Source organism: Pezoporus flaviventris, unplaced genomic scaffold, assembly GCF_033815535.1.
Source record: "Pezoporus flaviventris isolate CSIRO_AGI_PZ_B2104156 unplaced genomic scaffold, CSIRO_AGI_Pfla_v1 ptg000041l, whole genome shotgun sequence".
Classification (NCBI taxonomy): domain Eukaryota; kingdom Metazoa; phylum Chordata; class Aves; order Psittaciformes; family Psittacidae; genus Pezoporus; species Pezoporus flaviventris.
This window is the reverse complement of record NW_026892589.1, coordinates 12575798-12597324: the sequence shown is the minus strand read 5'-3', so window position 1 is coordinate 12597324 and position 21527 is coordinate 12575798. Positions and strand designations below refer to the sequence as shown.

The 21527-nt window shown below is 44.4% G+C and overlaps 2 protein-coding genes and 2 long non-coding RNA genes across 10 annotated transcripts in view; 2 read left to right on the top strand and 2 right to left on the bottom strand.

Moving 5' to 3' along the window:
• Nucleotides 1-547: 547 nt before the first annotated feature.
• On the bottom strand, nt 548-14543 carry LOC133275952 (calcium release-activated calcium channel protein 1). The gene is made up of 2 exons (XM_061466296.1): nt 14263-14543; nt 548-3760 (listed from the first exon to the last, which is right to left on the bottom strand). The coding sequence occupies exons 1-2, from the start codon at nt 14374-14376 to the stop codon at nt 3191-3193; spliced, it is 684 nt and encodes a 227-aa protein (XP_061322280.1). The 5' UTR covers nt 14377-14543; the 3' UTR covers nt 548-3190.
• LOC133275954 (uncharacterized) lies at nt 2937-8501 on the top strand. The gene is made up of 2 exons (XR_009745745.1): nt 2937-3033; nt 8225-8501. It is a non-coding gene; the product is annotated as an uncharacterized LOC133275954 (long non-coding RNA).
• KDM2B (lysine demethylase 2B) overlaps nt 10272-21527 on the top strand; it is a 122674-nt gene continuing 111418 nt past the window's right edge. For 5 of the 7 annotated variants that reach the window (XM_061466283.1, XM_061466277.1, XM_061466280.1 and 2 more), the window contains exon 1: nt 20982-21111. In XM_061466283.1, the coding sequence (XP_061322267.1) occupies nt 21061-21111 (51 nt within the window). In that variant the 5' untranslated portion in view covers nt 20982-21060. Of the gene's footprint in view, nt 10290-14606; nt 14810-15194; nt 15269-20981; nt 21112-21527 lie in introns of those variants that run through there. The other 2 variants (XM_061466279.1, XM_061466278.1) reach the window with 2 other exon arrangements.
• Nucleotides 15119-21113, bottom strand: LOC133275953 (uncharacterized). Its single transcript, XR_009745744.1, has 2 exons — nt 20982-21113; nt 15119-17447 (listed from the first exon to the last, which is right to left on the bottom strand). It is a non-coding gene; the product is annotated as an uncharacterized LOC133275953 (long non-coding RNA).

Genomic DNA, 21527 nt, shown 5'->3' with positions numbered 1-21527 from the left:
GCGCTGGATCTCACCCTAGCTCTGCATCTTGGCCAGCCATGTGCTGGACTCAGAGCACTCACCAGCATCGCGCTGGCTGCTCCAGTTCTACCCAATGCAAGGACCAAGTCACGTAATGCTGCACCACTTCTAAGCATCACCCACAAGACCAAAGGAAGGTGGCACTGCAGCTGGATGGCGAAAGCTGGCCGGCGAGAGCAAGTGGGTCATTAGTTCAACCTAATTAATGCCTGCTTCTGAGCATCACCTCTTGCTTACAGTTCATTTGGTCCCTTGACTCTTCACCTTTTCCAGGCTGAAAGATAACCTACTTGTCTCTTTAAGCACTCAGAGAGTAACAATACAATATGCTTAGTCCCAAGATTTAAGCAGTGCTGACAGGAGGAAGAGCATTTCAAAATGGCTCTGTGAACAGGAAATTTTATCTTCATGTTACGATTGAAATGAGTAAGGCATCCTCAGAAATACACGGGATTAGCACAATACAGCTGAAGAGATAAGGGATATAGAGAAAACAAGTATATTTTAGGCCTCTTGATAACAAATAATCAGCAACAATAGAGTACATTTTATTTCACTGAAGTATTTTATATCTAAATAAGAGATATACAATAACCAATGTTTAAAAGGCTTGAGGTAAATGCATAACACCATTAGTATAAATAAGGGATTAAAAAATTCTAAGTGCACTCAGTGTTTAGGTCCATCTGTCCAGGTCTGTTTACTGCCTCTGGCACCCAGTTACAAGACTGTGCCCAAGGTGTAACTTTCACGACCATTTCCACAGGTGGAAAACGAGACGCATACTCAATATCATGGCTTAAAGTGCAGAAAACAGTCAGAAAAGCAGCTGTAGTAACAGCACCATTAGCTCAGAACCTACCAGCTTGAGAAAGTTAAAAAGGTTGTCTCACTAGCTTCTAAGTCTGCAATCCTTATACAAACAAAAACTCCACACACTTCTCTGTCATTGGTAAAAGATCCACAAAATAAAGAGAAATTCAGTTACTTATCCACGAGAGCAAGTAATTTTACAAAATAAACTTAGAAAATACATTTTCTGGACTTTCATTCAAAATCACATGGCAACTTTTACATACTCAGTTTATGGACAGAAGAGTAATCGTTAAGCCTGACAGCACCCCTGGCTCTAATGTGCAAGGTTTTCTTCCTTTACTGAGTACTTTTAAGAGTCTTTTTCCCCTAAAGATGAGTATTCCTGTAATGGGAATATGTATTTTGTGCCTGCTACCAAGATTTCACATTTTGGAATGCTGCTTCATGAATGCCTTCACTAACATAATCCTTCCAGTGCTCCATAAATAAGCAGCTGTGGGACTGCAGTCACAATTCTCAACATCAGATTTACATCAGGAACAGAATGTATCTGAAGCACAATGTAATGACAGAACTAGGGAAAATCCAGTTTAGCCTGTGTATGCCAAAAGGACTTGTCAAGATAGGAAGTGGAAAGCTCTTTTCTGCCTATGAACCAAGAATGTTGCTGGGGAAAAAAGCCCAGCAGCTTGTGTTTTATAGCTATTTTTCAGAATGCAAACACCACAGGTAGCCTTGTCAACACGTTTCACTGTGGTGGTGCTGACATGAAGAATCAGTCCCATGTGCTTCATGAGGCTGCTTCAGTACTCAACGCATTCTGCCACACTAACTGTAGTAAACACATCCTACAGTTTGTAAATGCATTGAGATAACCTGAGGCAAGGCTGTGGGTACGTGAGGCCTCGTTCAGCCCAGTCACAGTCAGGTACAGCCCCACTGTATTGTCACATTCACTCCTGTCCAATTTCAAAATCCCAGGTGTTTATTCCACAGTGTTAGCTACGAAGGGGAGGTCAAGTTTTGTTCCATTTGACTTGAAATCTGCCTCAGTTTGTGTTCAAAAGAACTGCATTCCAAAAATTCCACCTCTAGACATAGCTGGAATTCCTGAAGCAGCCCAGGACAAGTGCTGCAACCCTTCATGAACAAACCTCTTATCTGAGAGACCAAAAGGAAGTTTCTGCTTAAAGAAGAAACAAGAAGCGACACTAGACTCACTGCCAGACTGTGTCTGAAAGCAAACAGCAGTATTAATTACAAATAACCTACTCCCATAAATAAATACACATAGAGAAAAGGAGTCTTCCAGATCCTTTGGAAGCCAAAACTGTGTAACAAGTTATTAAATACAACACTTCAGCAAGGAGAAGGCTTCTTCTAAACAAGGAAGACCAAGGCATAGCGAATTACTTGGGAATTCAATGCAGAGAAAGCACCGTTTGCTGCTTGTATCTGAGGATTTATTAAAAATACATTTTTAACATAAAAGTATAAAATAATCACTACTTTGGCTTGGAAAAAACACAGCAGTGGTTTTGATTTTCAAGCAATAAAAATTATCCAGTGATAATTTCCATTTAGTTCCTTCTTGTTAAAAAGAGATTCCTAAATGGGAAACAGGCAAATTATCTCTTCAGATAATATGTGCCAGCTTGTGAGAACTTTAAAAACAGTTATTGCTTTTATTTTCTTCCAAGGAAGAGTAGAGTCGAGTCTCATTCCTACTCATGTGGCCATACCACATCACAGTAAGACTAGTCATGGGTGTTTAGCAGGTTATACAATGTGAAAAGGCGCTGGAGAAATCAGTAGAGTAACAATTACTTGGCAGCAAAACCTAGTGGGGAAGGTGGTGAAAAGCTTTCACTTCTCCCATCTGTCAGGCCTTCTAGAGAGAACAGCACTAGCACTGAAACCAAGTGCTAATTGCTGCATATCCCAAGTAATTTGTTATCATGCCATGCAATATGGATGGGACAAGCAGTATCTTCTAAATGCCAACATCAAATAAAGAGAGGAGGGAAAAAAGGAAGCTTCTCTATCCATCCCTAACAAACATCCTCATTTACGATGTTATTTTCCATGTGTTTATACAGCCTCCATCCAGCATTAACAAGAAACAAGTTTTCACAAGAGGAGGGGTGCACACACAGTGTGAGCACACACTACCAACCATACCTTCAAACAGCTAAAGTTTTATGAAAGAAACATTTCTTCCTCCTCTCTCAAGGGTCAGAACAACATTTATAATCTCTCTTTAAATGGTAATCAACAGCTTGACCAGGTCATCTGCAGGGGAGCCAACAGAACAAGGCAGAAGCAGAAGAGTGGGTTTATTTTAAGTACAGGTTTACGCAAAATGGGTAACTGCTGAGGAGATGGTGTCACCTCTGTGATCCAGCTGATCCTGGAGCCGTGCAAATTCAGCAAGTTCATTCAGTTCTTGAAATTGCCTGTCTGTTTTATGGCTCACCAGTGACCTGTAGAAGTGCACTGCAAACACGATGAAAATCAGTCCAAAGGGAACCATAATAGACGTTGATGCAATGGCTGCTGCCTGTCCCGATGTGATGGTAGTAGTACTGTTGCTCTGGAGTGGATTGTCAGTTTTCTTCTTTAAAGGAAGAAACTTCACCCAGCACAGTAACACCACCTCTGCAAGAAAGAGCAAAGTCCCAATGACAGTTGAAAATGCCCATGCCAGCTCGATGTGCCGATGCATACGCTCGTGAGGAGATTCCTTTACGGAGTTGAGATTATGCACGTTGCTAACAGCCTCTATGTTCGGAAGAATGCAGGTACTTATCATGAGTGCAAAAAGGTGAACTGCAACAAGAACAGTAGTACAGGCACTGAAGGCTATCAAGAGACCTTGAGGGTAGTCATGTTCTGCATCTAGCTGAACTTCTACCATAGCCACCTGAAAAGGAAAGATGAGAGATGCATTTACATATAGTTTCACTACAGAGTATTTAAATTTAAAAGTTCCAGAGGAAACAAAATAACAGTCTGCATTTAAATTTCTCTTCATGTCAATCTGCACCCTTTTAATTACCTCCACATTTAGGTCTGAGCTATGAAGCACAGGCCAGTCTTTTCATACTTACTGTTCTGTTGTAGAGCAAGCCATCAATATGCATAAAAGCTATTAACAGCACAACCACTTTGCCACCTCCAGCTTACCCCGGCAAAACAGCTGAACTTTGTGATAGACATACTCAGACACTAAAGATGAAACTTCCTATCTAGAACATGAAAGCCTGCAACAGCAGCAGATTGCCTGTCACAGTCTTGGTGGTCCTTTCTCCTTGGATATTTGTTTTAAAGTTTGGAAGAGCAGGAGCCTTTCAGTAGAAAGAATACCTTTCCATGGGGCTCTCAGCTATAGTCTTTCACTCAAAATAAGTATTTAAGCAGACTCTAGAATACAGATTTGAAACTGTCTCCACAGCATCAAACAGGCCTGTCAGAGGCTGAAGGAAAGACAAAAAGTCTCCCAGAGCAGGTAATACAGACATCACTAGCTACTCACTTTGGAAGCTGCATTTAGCCTCCTCTTTAGGCAAGAAGAGCTATCTCATGAAGATGCTCCAAGGTCCAGCCCTCCACTGTTGTATGGATCCATGCCCTTTTATAAACTTAGATATCCAAACATGCCTATGCTTAAGGAGCAGAAATTAGCATTAAGTAACAGCATTAGGAAGCTCAAACTCAGCTCAAAGGTTTTTTAATAAAGAAAATAAGTTAGAATGCCTTTTAAAACTGTCAGGTGGTTTTACACACGTGCAATTGATGAGTAACATCAATCCCAGCAGCTCTCCTAAAAAATAACCTTGCCTGATAAACCTGCCTCCCAGACAAACCACAGTCCCAAATGGGGGATAATGTAACAATGTCTCTATGTTGAGTGCTCTTTCTCAAGCGATCTTATTAAATAAATAGACAAAAATATGCTTAAAATGCAGAGGCAAAAGAAAATATCTAACAGCAATCTTAAATAAACACACATACACAATGCAAGGGAGATGTGGAGGCTGCTGTTGAGCACAGTTCAGGCTGATTCACACCAGCCCTTTCTTCAACAAAGGATCAAGACCACTCTTAATCTTTCATTGAAATAATACGACTTGCTAGCCCAGCAAAAGCTAACCTGGGTTTAGAAGTGGTGATCTGCTAGCTGAGCTGCTTCTGCAGTGCCGCTGGTGAACACAAAGCTGGCACAGGCCCATGTAACTGAAGCAGCAGCAGTTGTACCAGGACCTCACTCTTAGTAGCACTAAGCAATGAACCCAGTTCTTCTGTAACATACCAGTTCACCCTCAAAAAGACCGTGAAACAAGTTCATACAACACAGTGCCTGAAATAAATCGGCTCTTTTGAGTCCCACCAATACAGGTTTAACCATTACCACATGCCATTAGCAATGGTTTAGGCAGTTCTCAGCCTGCAGCACACATTTCAAACACCTAATTCTCATCAAACTGCTATGAAGAAACTTTGATGAAGCACAGGTAATAGGGATGCAGGGAGACATGGCAACTAGGATTCAAAGACAACTGCAAACACATCCAAACCTCACTATGTTGCAAGAGCTGAATCAAGCTACACCTAGCCTGGGGTCCCACCTTCTGTTTTCAGAACCAGCATGTTCCAGGACACCAGAACTCTGCTAATGCACCAAACATCAAGCCAACTGAGGTTTTGCTCAGACATGTTCCAACGGGCATTCAGGGCCATTTGCCAATATTTTAATTCCTTTCTTGAAAGCTTTTATCGTCACAAGCCTGAGCACCCAGGCAGCTACCAGCTTCCAAGTGTTCCAAGAAGCTCACCAAGAAATTACATTAACCCAGATGCAATTATTGCTCAAAGGTTTAAAAACACCATTTCTCAGCCGTGGGAAACGTCACATTTGAGAGGACAAACACTCAGTCCTCAGGTCTCTCATCTCTAAGTCCCAGCATACTCATGGGATGTTGGGCTTCCCATGTTTTTCACAGAACTGCAACCCTTCAGCACCGAGAAGTCGTTTTCTTCATTAAAGAATGCTCTTGTATGAATGCATCTTTTCTGATGTCTAGACTCAAAACCATCAAGCATGGCAAGACATTCTAATCCTTTATCCTAATACTCATTATATTAACATATCCATGACACTAAGGAGCTTCTTAAGATGAAGACTTCCTTTTAAGAACTGATGTATTTAATTCGCCAAATACTGAAGACATTTTCTATTTCCATTAATCAATGTCTCCATGTAATAATGATATCAAGCATCTGAATTGGAACTTAGACTCTCTTAATTGCAATGTACCAGCTGTCCTGGAGCTACTGTTCTCATTTCAGAGCATCAAGAAGAAATCTTTTTTCTTCCTTTTCTCAGCCTAGCCTGAGCTGAAAAGAAATGCTAAATAATGACATTACATCTAAATGTACCTATTTCTGATTTGGCTATAATGACATGAATGATCAAAACAAATCCTGTAAGAGAGTAGCTTAATTTAAGCAGCTTTCAGATACTCAGCTCTATGCCTAGATAACCACCGACAGAATCATAGGGACAACTAATGAAAGGAGATGCCCATAGCAGGAATCCAAGTTTTCCTGGGATAAGACAACTTCATATTAATATTGTTGGGTGCTTCCCTAAAACAGTGACCCCAGGAGTAGCTACAACCATTAGATATTAATGAGATATCTTAAACCCAAGTTTACAGGCCTCAGTTTCTATGGCTGACCAATACATTAACACAGACCTGCTTTGCACAGGAAGTTCATTATGCAGGTAGGTCCCAAATAATCTCTCAAAAGAAAATGCACTTAAGTTGTAACTGACACTGGTGGTAGAAGCACCTCAAAAGCAGGAGTAGGGAAGCAAGAAAACACTTCTCTTTCCCATTCATTCAGCTTCTTTGTGCTCATGCCTAGCAGAGTAACTCCAGCTTGACCCTTAAGTGAAAAAAACAGTTCATGTTTTCTGTCAAGGAAGCTAATTTGGGAACCCGTTTCACTATAAACTAGCAGAAAACCTGCCAGCTCTTTTCAATTGCAAGCCTCTGTTCTTTACTTCCTGGGCCAAGCTTGAGCCAGGCACCTAAACAAAAAGCTCCATTTTTCAGTAGGAGGCCCTGTGCCTGTTTTCAAACAGCGATGCAAAGCATCGGAAGTTCTCTCCTTTGCTCATACTGTAATTCCAAAGTGCACAGATCACAACTGCTCTTTTAAGGTAACACTTGGGAAAACAGGGTCCCAGTGAGGTAATCTGATACGATTCAAACCCATACAGAGTCTGAACTCACAGGTACATCCTCATGTTCTATGCAGAAGGATGTTTGCCTGTGCCCTCTATTAGGTTTCTCTGCTGGTTCAGAAGACAGGCCCCTCAGGGCAGGAACTGTCACTGATGTCTGCACAGTATCCAGTGTGACATGGCTCAGCACCTTCTCCCTCAACACTTTCAAAGCTTCTTTGAACACATGCCACACGATTTCTACTCTGCAAGCATCCTGCCTCGCTGCATAACCACAGAATAATGTAGGTTGGAAGACACCTCAAGAGGTCACCTGGTTCTAATGCCTGGCTCAAAGAGCTAACTTTAACTTCAGATCATCCTACAGGTATGACTGACAGATTTACTACAGCTCTTGACAAAGCTGGGAATCTGAAATACAGCTTCTTGACAAAACTAAAGGGCTCTTATGATATTAGGATGCAATACCGGAGTTCTTATAACCATAAGGAAGGTGGGCATTCAGATGTTGTCAGAAAATAACTGAACTTGGGCACACCACCATATTAAGGCTGACAGCCCTGGATTTCAGAGTCATAGCAGCCTGAATACTAGCACATTGCATGAAATTCAACAGCTTGCCCTCTAGAAGAATCAGCATCTCAATTTTATTTAAGGTGTTCATATCCTGAAATAAATTCCTTTCACTTGTTTATAATGCTTCCATGCCTTACTAATGGGGGGGAGGCTTAAATAAAGCTCCTGCTTTTAAATGCAAATCAAAGTCCTGCATGCTCTGAAGGTTTCTGTCCATGCAAGAGCACTTACACAGTGCTGCTGACAAATACCAACTCCACCACTTTGCAGGAGCTGTGATACACTAATAAAGCAATTTTCACCAGCAATAACAATTAATGTAAAGAACCTGTCACATACAGAGCTGTAAATGAAGCTCATATTGCTACTGAAATGCAGGATAAGCAACTGTCCTGGTTTGGCACTTGTTTGTTTTTACCACAGCAGCAGGACTGTTGAATTTGATGACTTGCTTCATTATTCCCCAGTTTTATAAAGCTACTAGGCAGGATGTTGGTTTCACTTAGATTGGTTTTAATTCCAGCATAATGCAAGCTTCACATTCATGTTTCAAGATAGGTGTTTGTGAAGTAAGAAGTATCCAGGGAAATAAAAACATGACAGAGAAGAATTAAAACAAGAGGAAGAGCTGCAGCAAGAGCCACCCATGTAGCAGGTCACACTGACACTCAAGACATTCAACACAGGAACAAAGGTAACTGCTCTCTGTTATCATGTGCAATGGCAACAGCAGTAAATAGAGTATCCAAGGGCTTTCTGACTTAATCACAGGCTTGCATCTTAGAATCAGTAGCCACTGCTGTAGAGAAAGGGAAATAAAATGCCTTAACTCAAATCTGTATTATCTATGAGCTATTTATAGATTACTTCCTCTCCTCCCCTTCCCCACAGAGATGACTCTGAGCCCTGGTCAGCAGGAATGTAACACGTGCTGGAAGCTGTGCTGTAACTGCCTCACTATCTCTCAGGGTATCAAATACAAGCATTAGCGTACAGCTGCGAGTCATGGCTGAGTTCAGCATGCCGTGAACAGAGAGCTTCAAATCAGGCAGTCACAGCTAATTCAGACTCCTCACTGCTAGTTATAGCTCTGAAGAGCATGTGTGGCCAATTTTCCACATTCTGTAACCAGAGGCTGCGCTCAACAATTAACCAATGGCCCTGTGATGGGATGGCTGTAGATTTGTGTCCCATACCCCACAAGATGCTATCTGACCAGCCTAAAGCTCCAATTACAAGTGCTCTCCTATCCTTGGTATCTGACTGATTCAGACAAGAATCACAGAGCAAGAAATCCATCTCATTAAAAGTGACCAGGTTTAAATATAGACAATGTCATAATGATCTATTTAATTGAATACTTTGAGGAACAGTAGCTCTTGGTATGATCCCATTCTTACTACATCTACTACTCATGTAGTTAGAAGCCTCATAGGTTGTAACAAGCAAACAGCTTTGGAAAGGGAGTCAATGTCAGCTTCAAACATGTGTCTTAAAGCCACTAACCACCTCTTCATGATCACAAGTTTAGAGTTATCTGTATACCCTTGCAAAATTATTCTCCTCTTCCCTGGCCACAAGTACCATTCCTAAATAGGAAATGAAGAGGACAAGATGATTTTTATACAGCCTAATGTCAGGAATGGCTTAAAAGCAAGCTGTGTTGATGCGATATCACAGCTGCATTTTGTAAGGGTTTATCCACACAGTAGGAGGATGTGAATCTCACCTGGGGAAATGTATCAGTGCCACACCACCTTCACCTTGTGGACCAACACACACCGAGGTAGAATTGTGCATGGTAACCACTGAAATATTTCAATCAACACCTACCTGCAGAAATATTTTACTACCTTCACTTGCTGCAGCTAAGCTAAGTTTTGACTACATCTACCTACCCATATAGTTACATGTGCAAGTGGCTCTTAGCACATGCTACTCTTAGGGAGAAAAAAAGCCCCAAGCACACAGAAGTTGTTTCTCCAAGTCCTCAGGTTCACATCACAAGTTATTTTCAGTAACAAATTCCCTCTTCTGCCCCATTGCTTGTGTCTGTGTGTGGGACCACAGACCAAAGCTGAGAACCAGACTGGTGTCACAGCACTGTCTCCTCAGCCTCTGAGCTGGTCGGTCGGTCTCCGTTTTCCTGACAGCACTATTCATTCCCAGAGGCAGAGGAGCAGAGCCAGGCTCTCACAGTGCCTGCACCATTCATTATGGGTTATAAACAACTCAGAAAGACTCTGTATGAGCCAGAATCAGTCACTGAAAATTGAATACAAACACAGGATTTAATTTTATTTTGCTACTAAGCATGAAAAGACAATACCCACATAATAAGAGTAAATGCATTTTGTGAAGGTAGTATCTCTACACAGTGTTAACTCTATTCAGTAAGTATGAGGTCAGATAAGACAGCACAGCAGGGAGAAGAAAGAGCAGCTCAGTATCACCTTTACATCTTCTACTCACAGCTGGTGTAAGACAGAACAATGAGAGACCCAAGTACTCCACACTGCCTGAGACACGGATGTTCAAAGAAGCAACAAAACACTGCTTTCATGACTGGAAGAGGAGAACCCTTTTATATGGGGAAAGATTCTTCAGCACACAGTTCTAACCTGTAAGTAAAATAGTGATACAAAACACAGAGTAGCAGCAAAAGCCATGGAACTGGGCCTGTAACACTTTCTTGCAGGTTACAGTATGCCACTGTTCTGTGTTATTCTAACAGCAATCCAGTTAAATACAGCAAAAAGCCCCTATAGAAAAGAGACTGGTTTTGTACTTGTAACCAGAGTAACCTTTACTAGACCTAAGGACTAACCTAGGACTAAGCTGTCTTGAGAACCTGTACGGCAGCAGAGCTCAAGTCCTACCATCAACTGTTATGGAAATGAGTTTCATAAATATTTATCAGTGCAGTCAGTCTTTACAAAAGATGACTCCAGCTGTCTTCAGAAGACCATATTGGCTATATTTCAAAGGCAGGAGTTGACAGTTCTTTGATGATGTTCAATACTTGAAGCATATATCACAATCTAGACAACAGCCTAGCCAGCTTGCCTTGTTAGAGGTATTTAAAAGAAAACTGTGCTCTCTGGTACATAACATCTTCTAAATCCTAAACATACAGAAACCAACCACAACATGTAATTTAGACCCCTAGTTTAGGCTCAAGTATTTCCACAAAGCTGTTAAGTGGTGGAGGGAGAAGGTGTTTTACAGTTTGATGACTGTTGCAATTTAACAACTTCCCTATGTTTGTGACTCCAGTATCATGACATTGTCATACTACTGCATGATGGTGACCTGGTGACAAAATGATGCTAACAGGTCAGCTTAATAGTTCAAACAAAAATAACCTGCCAACAGCCTGTCTATACTGGAGCTCTTAATACTGCTGCTGGTGGTGTGAATGAGCTAGTGCTTGTTGTATTGGATCCAATCTGCAAAGTATTTCCAGCATTCAGATAAACTGGATTAAGAAATAAAACCAGATGAAGGCAGGCATAGAAGGGGGAACATAATCACACCTCAATACCTGGGCTGTAACACAAAAGTGGGAAGTACTTGATGCCTCCACTAGCATAGAAGGAATCCTTATTCTTTCATGGATTACACACACCTCTCAAATTACATTTTCTTTCTTTACCTCTAGCAATTTGGGGCACTGGTATTAACTGGTGGCACTGTAGACTGGAAAACTGCACTAAATGCAAGGTTATAAGCTTCACAGATTTCCTCTTGGGCATATGGCACTAGGTGATAGCATCCATGGAAACCTGCACAAAGTCAGTGCTTGGTTTACACGCAAGAGTTTAGCTCCAACATCAGTTTACAATCATCAGACTCTAGAACTGTTTCTGAAGCTAACACACGGTGGCAAATAGTGATGTACAGCTCAAAACCAAAACTAACTGTAAACCAGGCTTTTAATCAATCTTCTCTGTGGAAACATAACATTTGAGTTTGAAACCTGGCTGAGCGTTTCATACTCTACACATCACTAACCCAGGCAGTCTCTCAACTCTGGCATGCATCATTTAACCGGGGTATGTGTAACCAATCTTGAGGGAATAAGCATTGCAAAATGGCTGCAGTTACACACAAAATTAGTCCAAAATAAAGGAAGAGTTTAGTGGGGATAAGCTTCCCTCTAGCTAGAAGGATGCAAGTACTGTTTAACTAAAAGCAAGGATCAATGGGGCTGGCGTAGATACACTCCTAACAATTCCCATCAATTTGCTGGGTTGTCCTGGATGTGTCATTTAAGCTCTTTCTTCCTCAGGTCTATAGGGAAAACAGAGGAACAATCACAGTGAAGTGCTGTTGTAAGCTTGAGATCCAAAACTAGACTGTACTTTTGTTCAAATATCAGGTGCCAAGGAATCTGCTGCATTTAGTAAACAATGCAGAGGCGTGACAGCAGAAGGCGGCCCTGCCTCTCAAGGCACAAGAACTTCAAAAGATAAGCAACGTTAGTACAAAGAAACCTAAAAATACCTGACAGTTAAAGCCAGCTCTTCTGAAAATAGATTAGAAAGTCACAGCAAACCCAATGAGGTTACAAGTTGATTTCCAGGGTGATTTTGTTAAAGGAAGAAAACGAGTGGAACTTTTGAGAGGGGCAACTTCCAGAAAATTAAAATCACTGAATGTTCACATGTAACATTCCTGGCAACTGGAGATTGTGTTAATTGGAACAAAGAGGCTTTTTCCTGGAAGACCCTAAGCACCATAAATTCAAAAGCGGCAGTTTTCATCTGTGGGACACTGAATGCCTACAACTCTTCTAGAGAATCAGAAAGAAAGAGAAGCCTCACCTCATACATCCATGGGATTTTGAGAATCCACACAGCACATATTTAGAGAAAAGCCAGAGGGATTTAAGACATTAAATATGACTTTTAAATAACAGTATTTTTATTAAAGGAGATGCAATTTGCAGATAACAACAAACCACACGGTTATTTCCCGTGTTCTCTCAATGTAAAAGCCTGACTCAAGAAACCACCCTGACAAACTGCTCTGACACAGGGAAACGGGTGCACCAAAAGGAAACCTCGGGAGCAGCAGCGGAGTCCGAGCTCCCAGCCTGGTGCATGTCACCCAAGGAGAACCAACTCAAACATGCCGCTGCACTAACACAGTCGCCTGTCAGTCAAACCAACAGCAGTCCACCACCACCCCTGAGGAGCTGGAGTCTGTTTTTAGCTATTGAAGGAGAACAGTGACATTTACTTGACCGTCAGAAGGCTGCTGCAGACCGGCTGCTATGTTTGCGAACAGCATCCTCTAATTAGAACAATGGCTCTTAAAGGGGAATATATATTACGGCTGAAAATATATTGGTAAAAGCAGAGCAAAAGTCAGAGCTGTACAGATCGGTAATGACAACTGTGAAGCATTTTAGACAGATGATAAAGGGGCTGATGGCAGAGTTAGCAGCTTAGTACGTTAAGGAGGATGGACATAAAATAGAACCAGAAAATGGTCTAGGTTGGAAGGGACCTTAAAGCTCACCCAGTTCCAAACACCTGCCGCGGGCAGGGTCACCTTCCACTAGAGCAGCTTGCTCCAAGCCCCTGTGTCCAACCTGGCCTTGAACACTGCCAGGGATGGGGCAGCCACAGCTTCTCTGGGCACCCTGTGCCAGCGCCTCAGCACCCTCACAGGGAAGAGCTTCTGCCTAAGAGCTCATCTCAATCAGTTCAAAGCCATTTCCCCTTGTCCTATAGGATCAAGCCTTTAAGTAACCATATTTCAATCTATACTGAGTGCTTATTTGAGACAATAAGGACTGCTAGTCGTTTCTATACCAAACACGAAAGCAAAAACCATAGTAAAAAAAAAAGACGTTTCTAAAACATGCACAAAACTCTAAACTAAGCAACACCGAAGATTCAGGGATAGCTCCAGTGCAACACCTGCCTTTGGCTCCGTTCGCACAGCGGCAGCGGTGCGGAAGAGGAACGGGAGCGGCAGAGCCCGGGCAGCGCTGTGGGACCCGCTGTGCTCCAGACACCAGAGTGCGAAGTGAAGCACGGAAACAAGACGCTGCCTTGGCATTCCCGAACCCTGCGAGCGGGAGGAGCACCTCGCTAAGCACGGCTCCCGCAGCGAGCATCCTCCGCGGGAGGAATTAAGCATTAAACCCCTGCAGGTAACCGGAGATAACAGCTGTGAGGCAGCTTCTAACTCGGTTCATGACAGCTCTCCATGGACAACGAGCTACCGCGCAGCACCAGAGCACCCCGCCCGGCCCCGCTGCTCCCGGAGCGGCCCTAGGCCTCCGCCGGCCTGACCGCGCCCGGAGGCGCTGACCCCGCTGCCCGGAGGGCTGCAGACGGGGCAAAAGGCGGCAGGGCCCGCCCCAGGGTGCCACACACCGCCACAGGGGCAGTGCCCGCCCCGTGCCGCTGCAGCCACCGGCTGAGGGGAAAGCAGCGAAGTCTCCGGTAAGCAAACGGGGAAGTAGCGGCTCTGCTCCCCGCTCCCCACACCCGGCTCCCTGCCGCCAAGGACGCCGCGGGCCGCCTGCCAGCCCCCCCTTCACTCTCCCGCCCGCCCGCTGAGCGAGGCCGGCCGCTCACCATGGCGAAGCCGGAGAGCAGCGCGGAGGTGCGACTGGAAGCTTTCAGCTTGGCGCGGCTCAGGTAGAGCTTCCGCCAGGACAGCGCCTGCATCGAGTGCTCGTTCAGGCTCATGGGCTCGGGGCGGCGGAGCACAACGGAGCGGGAGGCACAGACAGCGGCAACGACGGCTCCTTCCGCCGGCGGAGCGAGGACACCCGCTGCGCTAACACCGCATGGGCCCGGCCGCCGCTGCTGCCGGTGCTGGGGCCGCGCCTGCCGCCGCGCCACTCCGGGCCTGCGCGCCGGGGCCCGCCCGCCGCCTCCTGATTGGGCAGCGCGGCGCGGGCCTTCCCCTCCGCGGCCGCTTCCCGGCGGCCCTCAGAACGAGGCAGCCCGAGCGTCGCGCCCCAGAGGCCGCTTCCCGCTGCCGCCTTCAGCGGGGCTCTGAGGGGCCGAGTCCCGCTGCGGGGCCTGGCCGGAGCCCGCGGAGGGTGAGCGGCCCCAGCGTGCAGCGCAGGTGACAGGAGCCTGCGGTCTCAGTCACTTTGTGCTCCGATGACCGGCGGTAGGTGCCCCGCAGCTCTGTGGGGAACGGGTCGGGCTGTTCCCCCTGTGGCAGCCCCTCACAACACAGCCACAGCCTTCTCAGCTGCCTCCCCTCCTAGAAAGCTTAAGAGTTTAATCGACATCTGTCCTGTGGATCTGAACCTGAGAGCAGCCACCCTCGATTCCACTTAAAATCGATAACCCTCTGCCACGTACTCAACCCTTTTATAGAGGTTTTATGGGCCCAGAGCTCCTGATAAACCCGGTTTTTATCAGCACACAGCTGATAACCTTGATCAAGCAGAACATTTCAACAGAACACAGGCCATTGTTGAAAGATTATTTTATTGCCACGTTCATGCAAGCCTTTTAAAACATACTTTATTTTTCTTTGTGTTTTACAGAGTGGAAAAATTAGGCATAGAGCAGAACTCCATAGCAAATACATGGCACAGCTCTGAAGATGATTTCTGAAAAGGTGAGACAACACAGTGCTGGTGCCAAGGCACACTGCCGGGTCTGGAGAGCTAAAGGATGTGTAAGGAACCAACCTGTTGCAGTCCATTTCTAGTAAGAAATATACAATTTTAACAATATAAATAACACCGGACAAGGAGGCTTGTACTATTTACAGGTATTCGGATGGTCACATACCGCAGTGCTGCTTCCATTACAAATCAGAAGCACGGGTGATTTTCTATGGCGTTGACTTTTTTCGCTTTACAAGTAGGGAAAATTCAGCACATTCTCTTTAACGGTTTTGCTTTGTTCCTCTCTTCACACCCTTCTCTGATTTGCAAGGCCATTCATTTACGTATGCACAGCTAACGTGATGACAATCTACAGCCACGCAGGTCTCAATGCTCTTCATTTACATGGCATTCTTGTAAAAGGGATGTAGTTGAAGCCGCCAAGAAGAAAATCTTACTTGGAGCTCTTCAGAGGCATTCCCTGAAACTACTGTTTTTTTACCACATAGATTTAATTTCTCATTCCCTTCTCAGGAAATAAATGGAGTTGTCTTCTTATAAAACAGCTCCTGGTTAGATTTTTATCTACGGGGGCATTAAAACACCTCAATGAATGAGTCAGACTCATTCTTCTACAAATGAGCTTGACCTGCAGCCTCTCCTGAAAAGCTGGTGTGCCAGATCCTCTACGAAGTGTTTGCCACCGTCTTTCTCTTTTATGTGTGACAGCATAGTGTCCATTTGTGTGAAAGTCCAGAGTAAGCATTTAATGGTGGACTTGGCAGGGTTAGGTTTGCATCTGGGCTTGATGATATTAAAGGTGTTTTCCAACCGAAATGATTCTATGATTATAAATCCTTTGTTCAGTGTGCTTTAATTCTAAATGAAAAAACAACCCCAAACCAGATCTCATCACCACAGTCGGCTTCTTGTGTGACTCCCACTGATGCCTTAGGCTAAGTCTGAGCACCGCATTGCAAAGCAGTGACTAACAGCCCCTTTGTGTACTGCATTTTCCTTGGGAGATGAGATAACCATCGAAACCCAGTGATGTAGTTTCCTCTATATCTCAAGCAAACTCCGTCTCTGTCGTTTAGTTTCTGTGGATTCATACATTTAAAAATATTTTGCATTGCTGCTCATAAGCTATGAAAAATATTTATGTACGTAACCAAAACTGATTGTTCACTATTTCATCTCATTTCTGCACAAAATTACTGCTGAACTCTTAATAGGGTCAGTGCTACTGCATAAATAATACCTACGTCTTGACCTGTTCCCTAAAATCAGATTTCTCTAGAAAAACACAAACCTGCAAGAGACATAAATCTGAGAAGGACCTGAAGCGTCTTTCTAAAGAACTGTATTAAAACAGACTCTTGGAACTCACTCTCTCTATTCTTCTGTCCGTCAGTCCTAACCCTGTTTATCAGGAAGGACTTTGAAAGATACAACAGTATTGCACACTGATGAACTGTTGAGTTCATGTTTCATTCAGAGAAACAGTACAGAAAAGGACCTACCAACATCAGTAAAGAAACCATCCCATCCCCTTTTTCCAAACCCAACCCATGTGTAACTTTCAGCTTCCATCTTTGTAGCTTTGAAATAAATATCATTTCCTTTCCTATCAGAAATAAAAAGTCGGTTTGTTAAATAGGAGAACATAAGCTGAGGCTCAGGGCTTCTGCAGCTAAACCATTAGGGCTGTAGCAGCGTACCCTTCTTCCCCTTGATGTTCAGAACATTTTACAGCTCCATTTTGAGGTACAAACTAAACAGGATAAATTGTTTTCTTTCCAGCCCTAATTACTCATTATTACACACCTCTGCACTGCTACTCTAGAGTTAGCTGAAACAAAAAGACTCTGTCATGCTTAATTAACTCCTAGAAATGCTTCAGGGAGTTCTGAAATCAGGCTGGAGTTCAGGACTGGGCTTTGTTGTTCCCTCTGATCAGTGCAATTGCGGAAGGCCACCAAAAGGGTGTAGTCCTGCGCTCTTCCTTCATCTCAACCACACTCTTCATCCTGTAGATGACATCGGTCAGATGGCTACAGAGCTTCAGTGAATTGACCTAATGAAAAATATAAGTGGGTTTGTTTTTTTTTTTCTTCTTAATGGGCGAGTTTTCTACCGGATCAGGTCATTGAACTGACTTATCCCGTGGCTGCATGAACACTGCACCTAATGCAGGAGAAATGAGGGACATAGCAAGAGGAAAGCAACTGGCTCTAGCAGCAGCAGGCTGCTATTACCCCTAATTAGAGGTAATGTCAACCCATTCTTGGATCATTTAGGCATGAACACAATCGGAGCAGGTGGCAGAAGTCCAAGTTTCTTTCCAGAAAGCCCCGAGAAGTGTGTACACAGGCACAAGGATACTCAGAGTTCTTTTTTTCTGCTAAAAATGTACTTCTGTATGTTCTGTAGGAGGATTGAATAAGAAGAATGGGTTCGTGGAGTACTGTATGATTAATGGATGTGGCACTGAGCATGCAAAGGTTCTACCCTCTGCAAAGCAGTTCCAAAGCATATTTCCATTTCACATGCAAATCATCACTTCCATTTGTTCCTGTTATTGTACCAAAACCAAATCAGTTTACCACAGAACGGAAATTATGGTAGATCTGCATGAAAAACAACACATCAGAAGTTGTAAGAGGCAAATAAAGGTTTGTCAGCAGTCCTAAGCAGTGAGGAGGTCAAGGCAAACATCTCTCCAGATCTCACTGAAAGCAAAGCTTAAAGTTTAGTTGAGGGAGTTTCTGCAGAGGAAGGATTTTGATGTGTCATGACTAGAAAAATGGTATTTTTAACTTCCTTCATAGAACAACGGTTAAAGATCTAGGCTTCCATCTTAACCCAAAGTAATGGATAGAATGGTAGATCTTACAGGATCAAAGACACCTTAAAAAATGTTTTAAGATTACTTCATTCTATCCAATAGGAAATAACTATGTTTGAAAGCTCAATAAGGGTGAAATAAACCCTTTTCTTCACAGCCCTCCCAAGCACAGCTCTGGAGTTCTTACTTTAGCAGAGTTCTGCAGTACTAGTTTAATTAAATGAGAGCTCCTCGTTTCAGGCTAGCAAGGTCAGGATCCAGCACACTGGCATGATCACATCTTCAATAATTTAAGCTACATTAACATCCAGAAAATAAGTGCCAGTGGATTTTCTTTCAGTGTAGTTCAGGCCAGACCCTTCCTCAGTGACCACTGCTGCCTTGTCACATTCTGGACACCTGAAGTGGTTTTCCCCCCATTTTTTACACTGAACAAAGCCAGGCTTTCAGCAGCTCCATATTGTCCCATACCAAGCCCTGCCTCACAGGGCCCAGCTCCAGGGACTGCTGCAAAGCTTTGCATGATCTGCTTGGAGGGGAAATGAGCCATAACCCTCATCTGCCAGTACTTCACCTGTATGCTGAAGCACTTAGGTTTAATATTGCTTCTAAATAGCTTTATCCTATGTAACACAGCTGTGGATATTCTCATCACCCACATCTGCCTCCTCTTCCCCACTTCTTTTAAGTTTGAGACTTTGTTATTAATATACCGATTATATACAGTATTACTTCAATGGTAAAATGAACTGTAGTTTAATAGGAATCATTTCTGTCTTGAAACAAGGTTAAAATGTTTTCTATTTTCAGAGATACCTAGATTTAGTATGTGGTATTTCTAAAACCACATATTTACTTTCCTGTTTGAGTATCTGGTGTTTCAGGTGTATGTGGTGAACACAGCCCCTGGTTTCTTTGATACACAAAGAGTCTCAGATTGTTCATGTCCCCCAAAAAAAAAAAGAATTTAGAAAAATTAGTTGATTTTCTTTTATGTTCCGGCTTTTTTTGGTGGACTTTTGTGGAATGGATGATGTGCTTCTTATCTGATGATTCTCTAGTAACATCCATTCATCTTGTACAAGTCCTGCAGCCTCAAACTTGCAGATGTACACATGCATTTGATTTTGAGATGGAGTAGTCTTGGCAGAAAGGTGAACATATGTGTAAATCTCTTCAGGATTGTGGATTCATAATGCACTTGCTAGAACAGACATCTGGAATCCACACTTCAATATATAGCCTATCCAACACTTCTATATGATCATAAAGTTCAATCATCTGCAAATAGGGAGATGCTGGAGAAAAATTACATGGTTTTTTTCAAGGTTCTGCAGATGCACAATGAGAAGGTCACTGCCTTAAATCCTTAGAACTCTGGCTTTTCCTGCCTTTATGCACATTATGGTTCCTTAAAATATGGATCTTTGCAAAGAGATGACTGGCAGGGCCTGCAAAGTTGAACTTTAGTGTGTTTTAGCTTTGGTATAATAGTTAATGTTTCATATAGTACCTAGAATGTGATGGGTTGGGTATGCAAGGGATAACTGGGTACTGTGTGAGGCTGTTTCTGTTGGTAGAAGTGGGCAAGAATAGGAAAGAAAAAATCCCTCTCTAACAGAGATTTCAGTCTGTGTTTAACTATTGTGAGAATTAAAGCCATAGAAAGACAGTTTGCAATTCCCTTCTGAGATCTGCACTAGTTAGATCGGAGCACTCCCTGATGTGTGCTGCTCCAGGAGAGCCAGCAGTGAACAAGGACCATACCGAAGGTACAAACACACTTATTCTCAGCATCAACTGCAAAAAGCAAAGCAGAGGAGCACCCACCTCAACCATCAGCCCGGCCCCGCGTTTAGGCACTCTTTGATGCTCCCCTCTTTACGGGTGGTAAAGATGTCACTGCAGAGAGGAGCCACGCGTTGGAACCTTGAGGCTGTTCAAATCCTGCACTCTGACCCCGCTGGTGCAGTGAAATGGTCCCGGTATTTACTCTTCATCAATTTAGAGTAGATGGGAATCCGTGTTGTAGAAACAGGACTCTGGGGACAGCTTCACGAGCCCGCAGCATCGCCAGTCTGGAGATTTCTTTTGTATCAGCAGCTATTCCCTATTATTTTGATGTACTTTTCCACGCGGTTTCTACCTACCTGCTGCACACACGTATTACAAAGGCAATTTTGCTTTATTTCGCACCTAATAATACATTCCGCACACCAGGACCCGTTCGCACTGGACGGACACGGTGCGCAGCTCTCGGAGCGCCTGCAGCAGCCGACGGGGGTGCCTCGCTGCACGCGTGGTACGAGCACATAGCGTGGGCACAACGCGGCGGGAATTCACCCCAACTCCACTTATTATAACGTTCTTTTACAGCGTTTGCCACGCTCACTCGCCACCCTTTACAGGAGTCCGATAAACCGTGCTCCGCGTTACAACGTGGGGCGGACGCTGAGCCCGCTTCCCTCCATGCAAGCGGAACCGCGCAACTTTTAGGGCTTGTCCCCGGCGGCGGTACCCACATAGGGACCATCCGCGCATTCATGGGGTCTCCCCCTCCTCGTCCTCCGTCCGTCCCCCCCCTTCCCTGCGCACCCGTTCAGCGCCTGCGTGCGGCCGCTGCGCACTCGTGACCCAGCCGCGGCCCCGGCCCAGCGCCGGTACCGCTCCCCCGGACACCCACCCCACCCCGGTCGTGTTTACGTTCCGGGCACTGCGACGCCTGCGCCCCGCTCCACACGCAGCGCCTGAAAATGGTTCCTTAGGACTTTGCAAAAGGAATCACCGCGGCCGCCACCCCCCTCCCCTTCCCTCCCCTCCTCCCCCCCCCCCCCGGAAAAAAAAAGTGCTGGTGCAAAATAGCAAAACTTTACCGAGAGCTCGCTGGCTTTTGGGTCTCCTCCTCCCCATGTGAGCCAAAAATGCAGGACAGGAACTGTTGACAATTAAGTGATGAAACTCTCCAAAAAAATGGAGGCAGAGACAGACTCTGGAAGAAGATTGGTGTGTAGCTGGCGTCTGCCGATTTCCTATTCGTGCCTTTTCATTGATTTTGCTTAATTGTTTGCAAAGGGAGCAGTGCATGGAGAGCGGAGGCAGCAGAGCGACGTAGTTTGCAAGAGAGCAGCTTAGGCACTGGGGCAGGGGGTGGAATTTAACCGAAGGGAAGGAGAGGGTGGGACGATAATAGATAGAATTTATTATTTCTTTCTTTCCTGCGGGTTTGATGCCGATCCACCGCTTGTGTCCGCGGGCCGGGTTTGCAGGGAGAGGGGCAGAACCGCTGGAGGTGGCCGCTGCATCGGGGGCCCCTCCGACCCCCCAAACTGGGAACCCACCGACCTACCTTTAGCACTCAGCCCACCACCTACCAGCCCCTACGGGGGGCACCGGGACCCCCCCCCCCCATTTAACCCGTT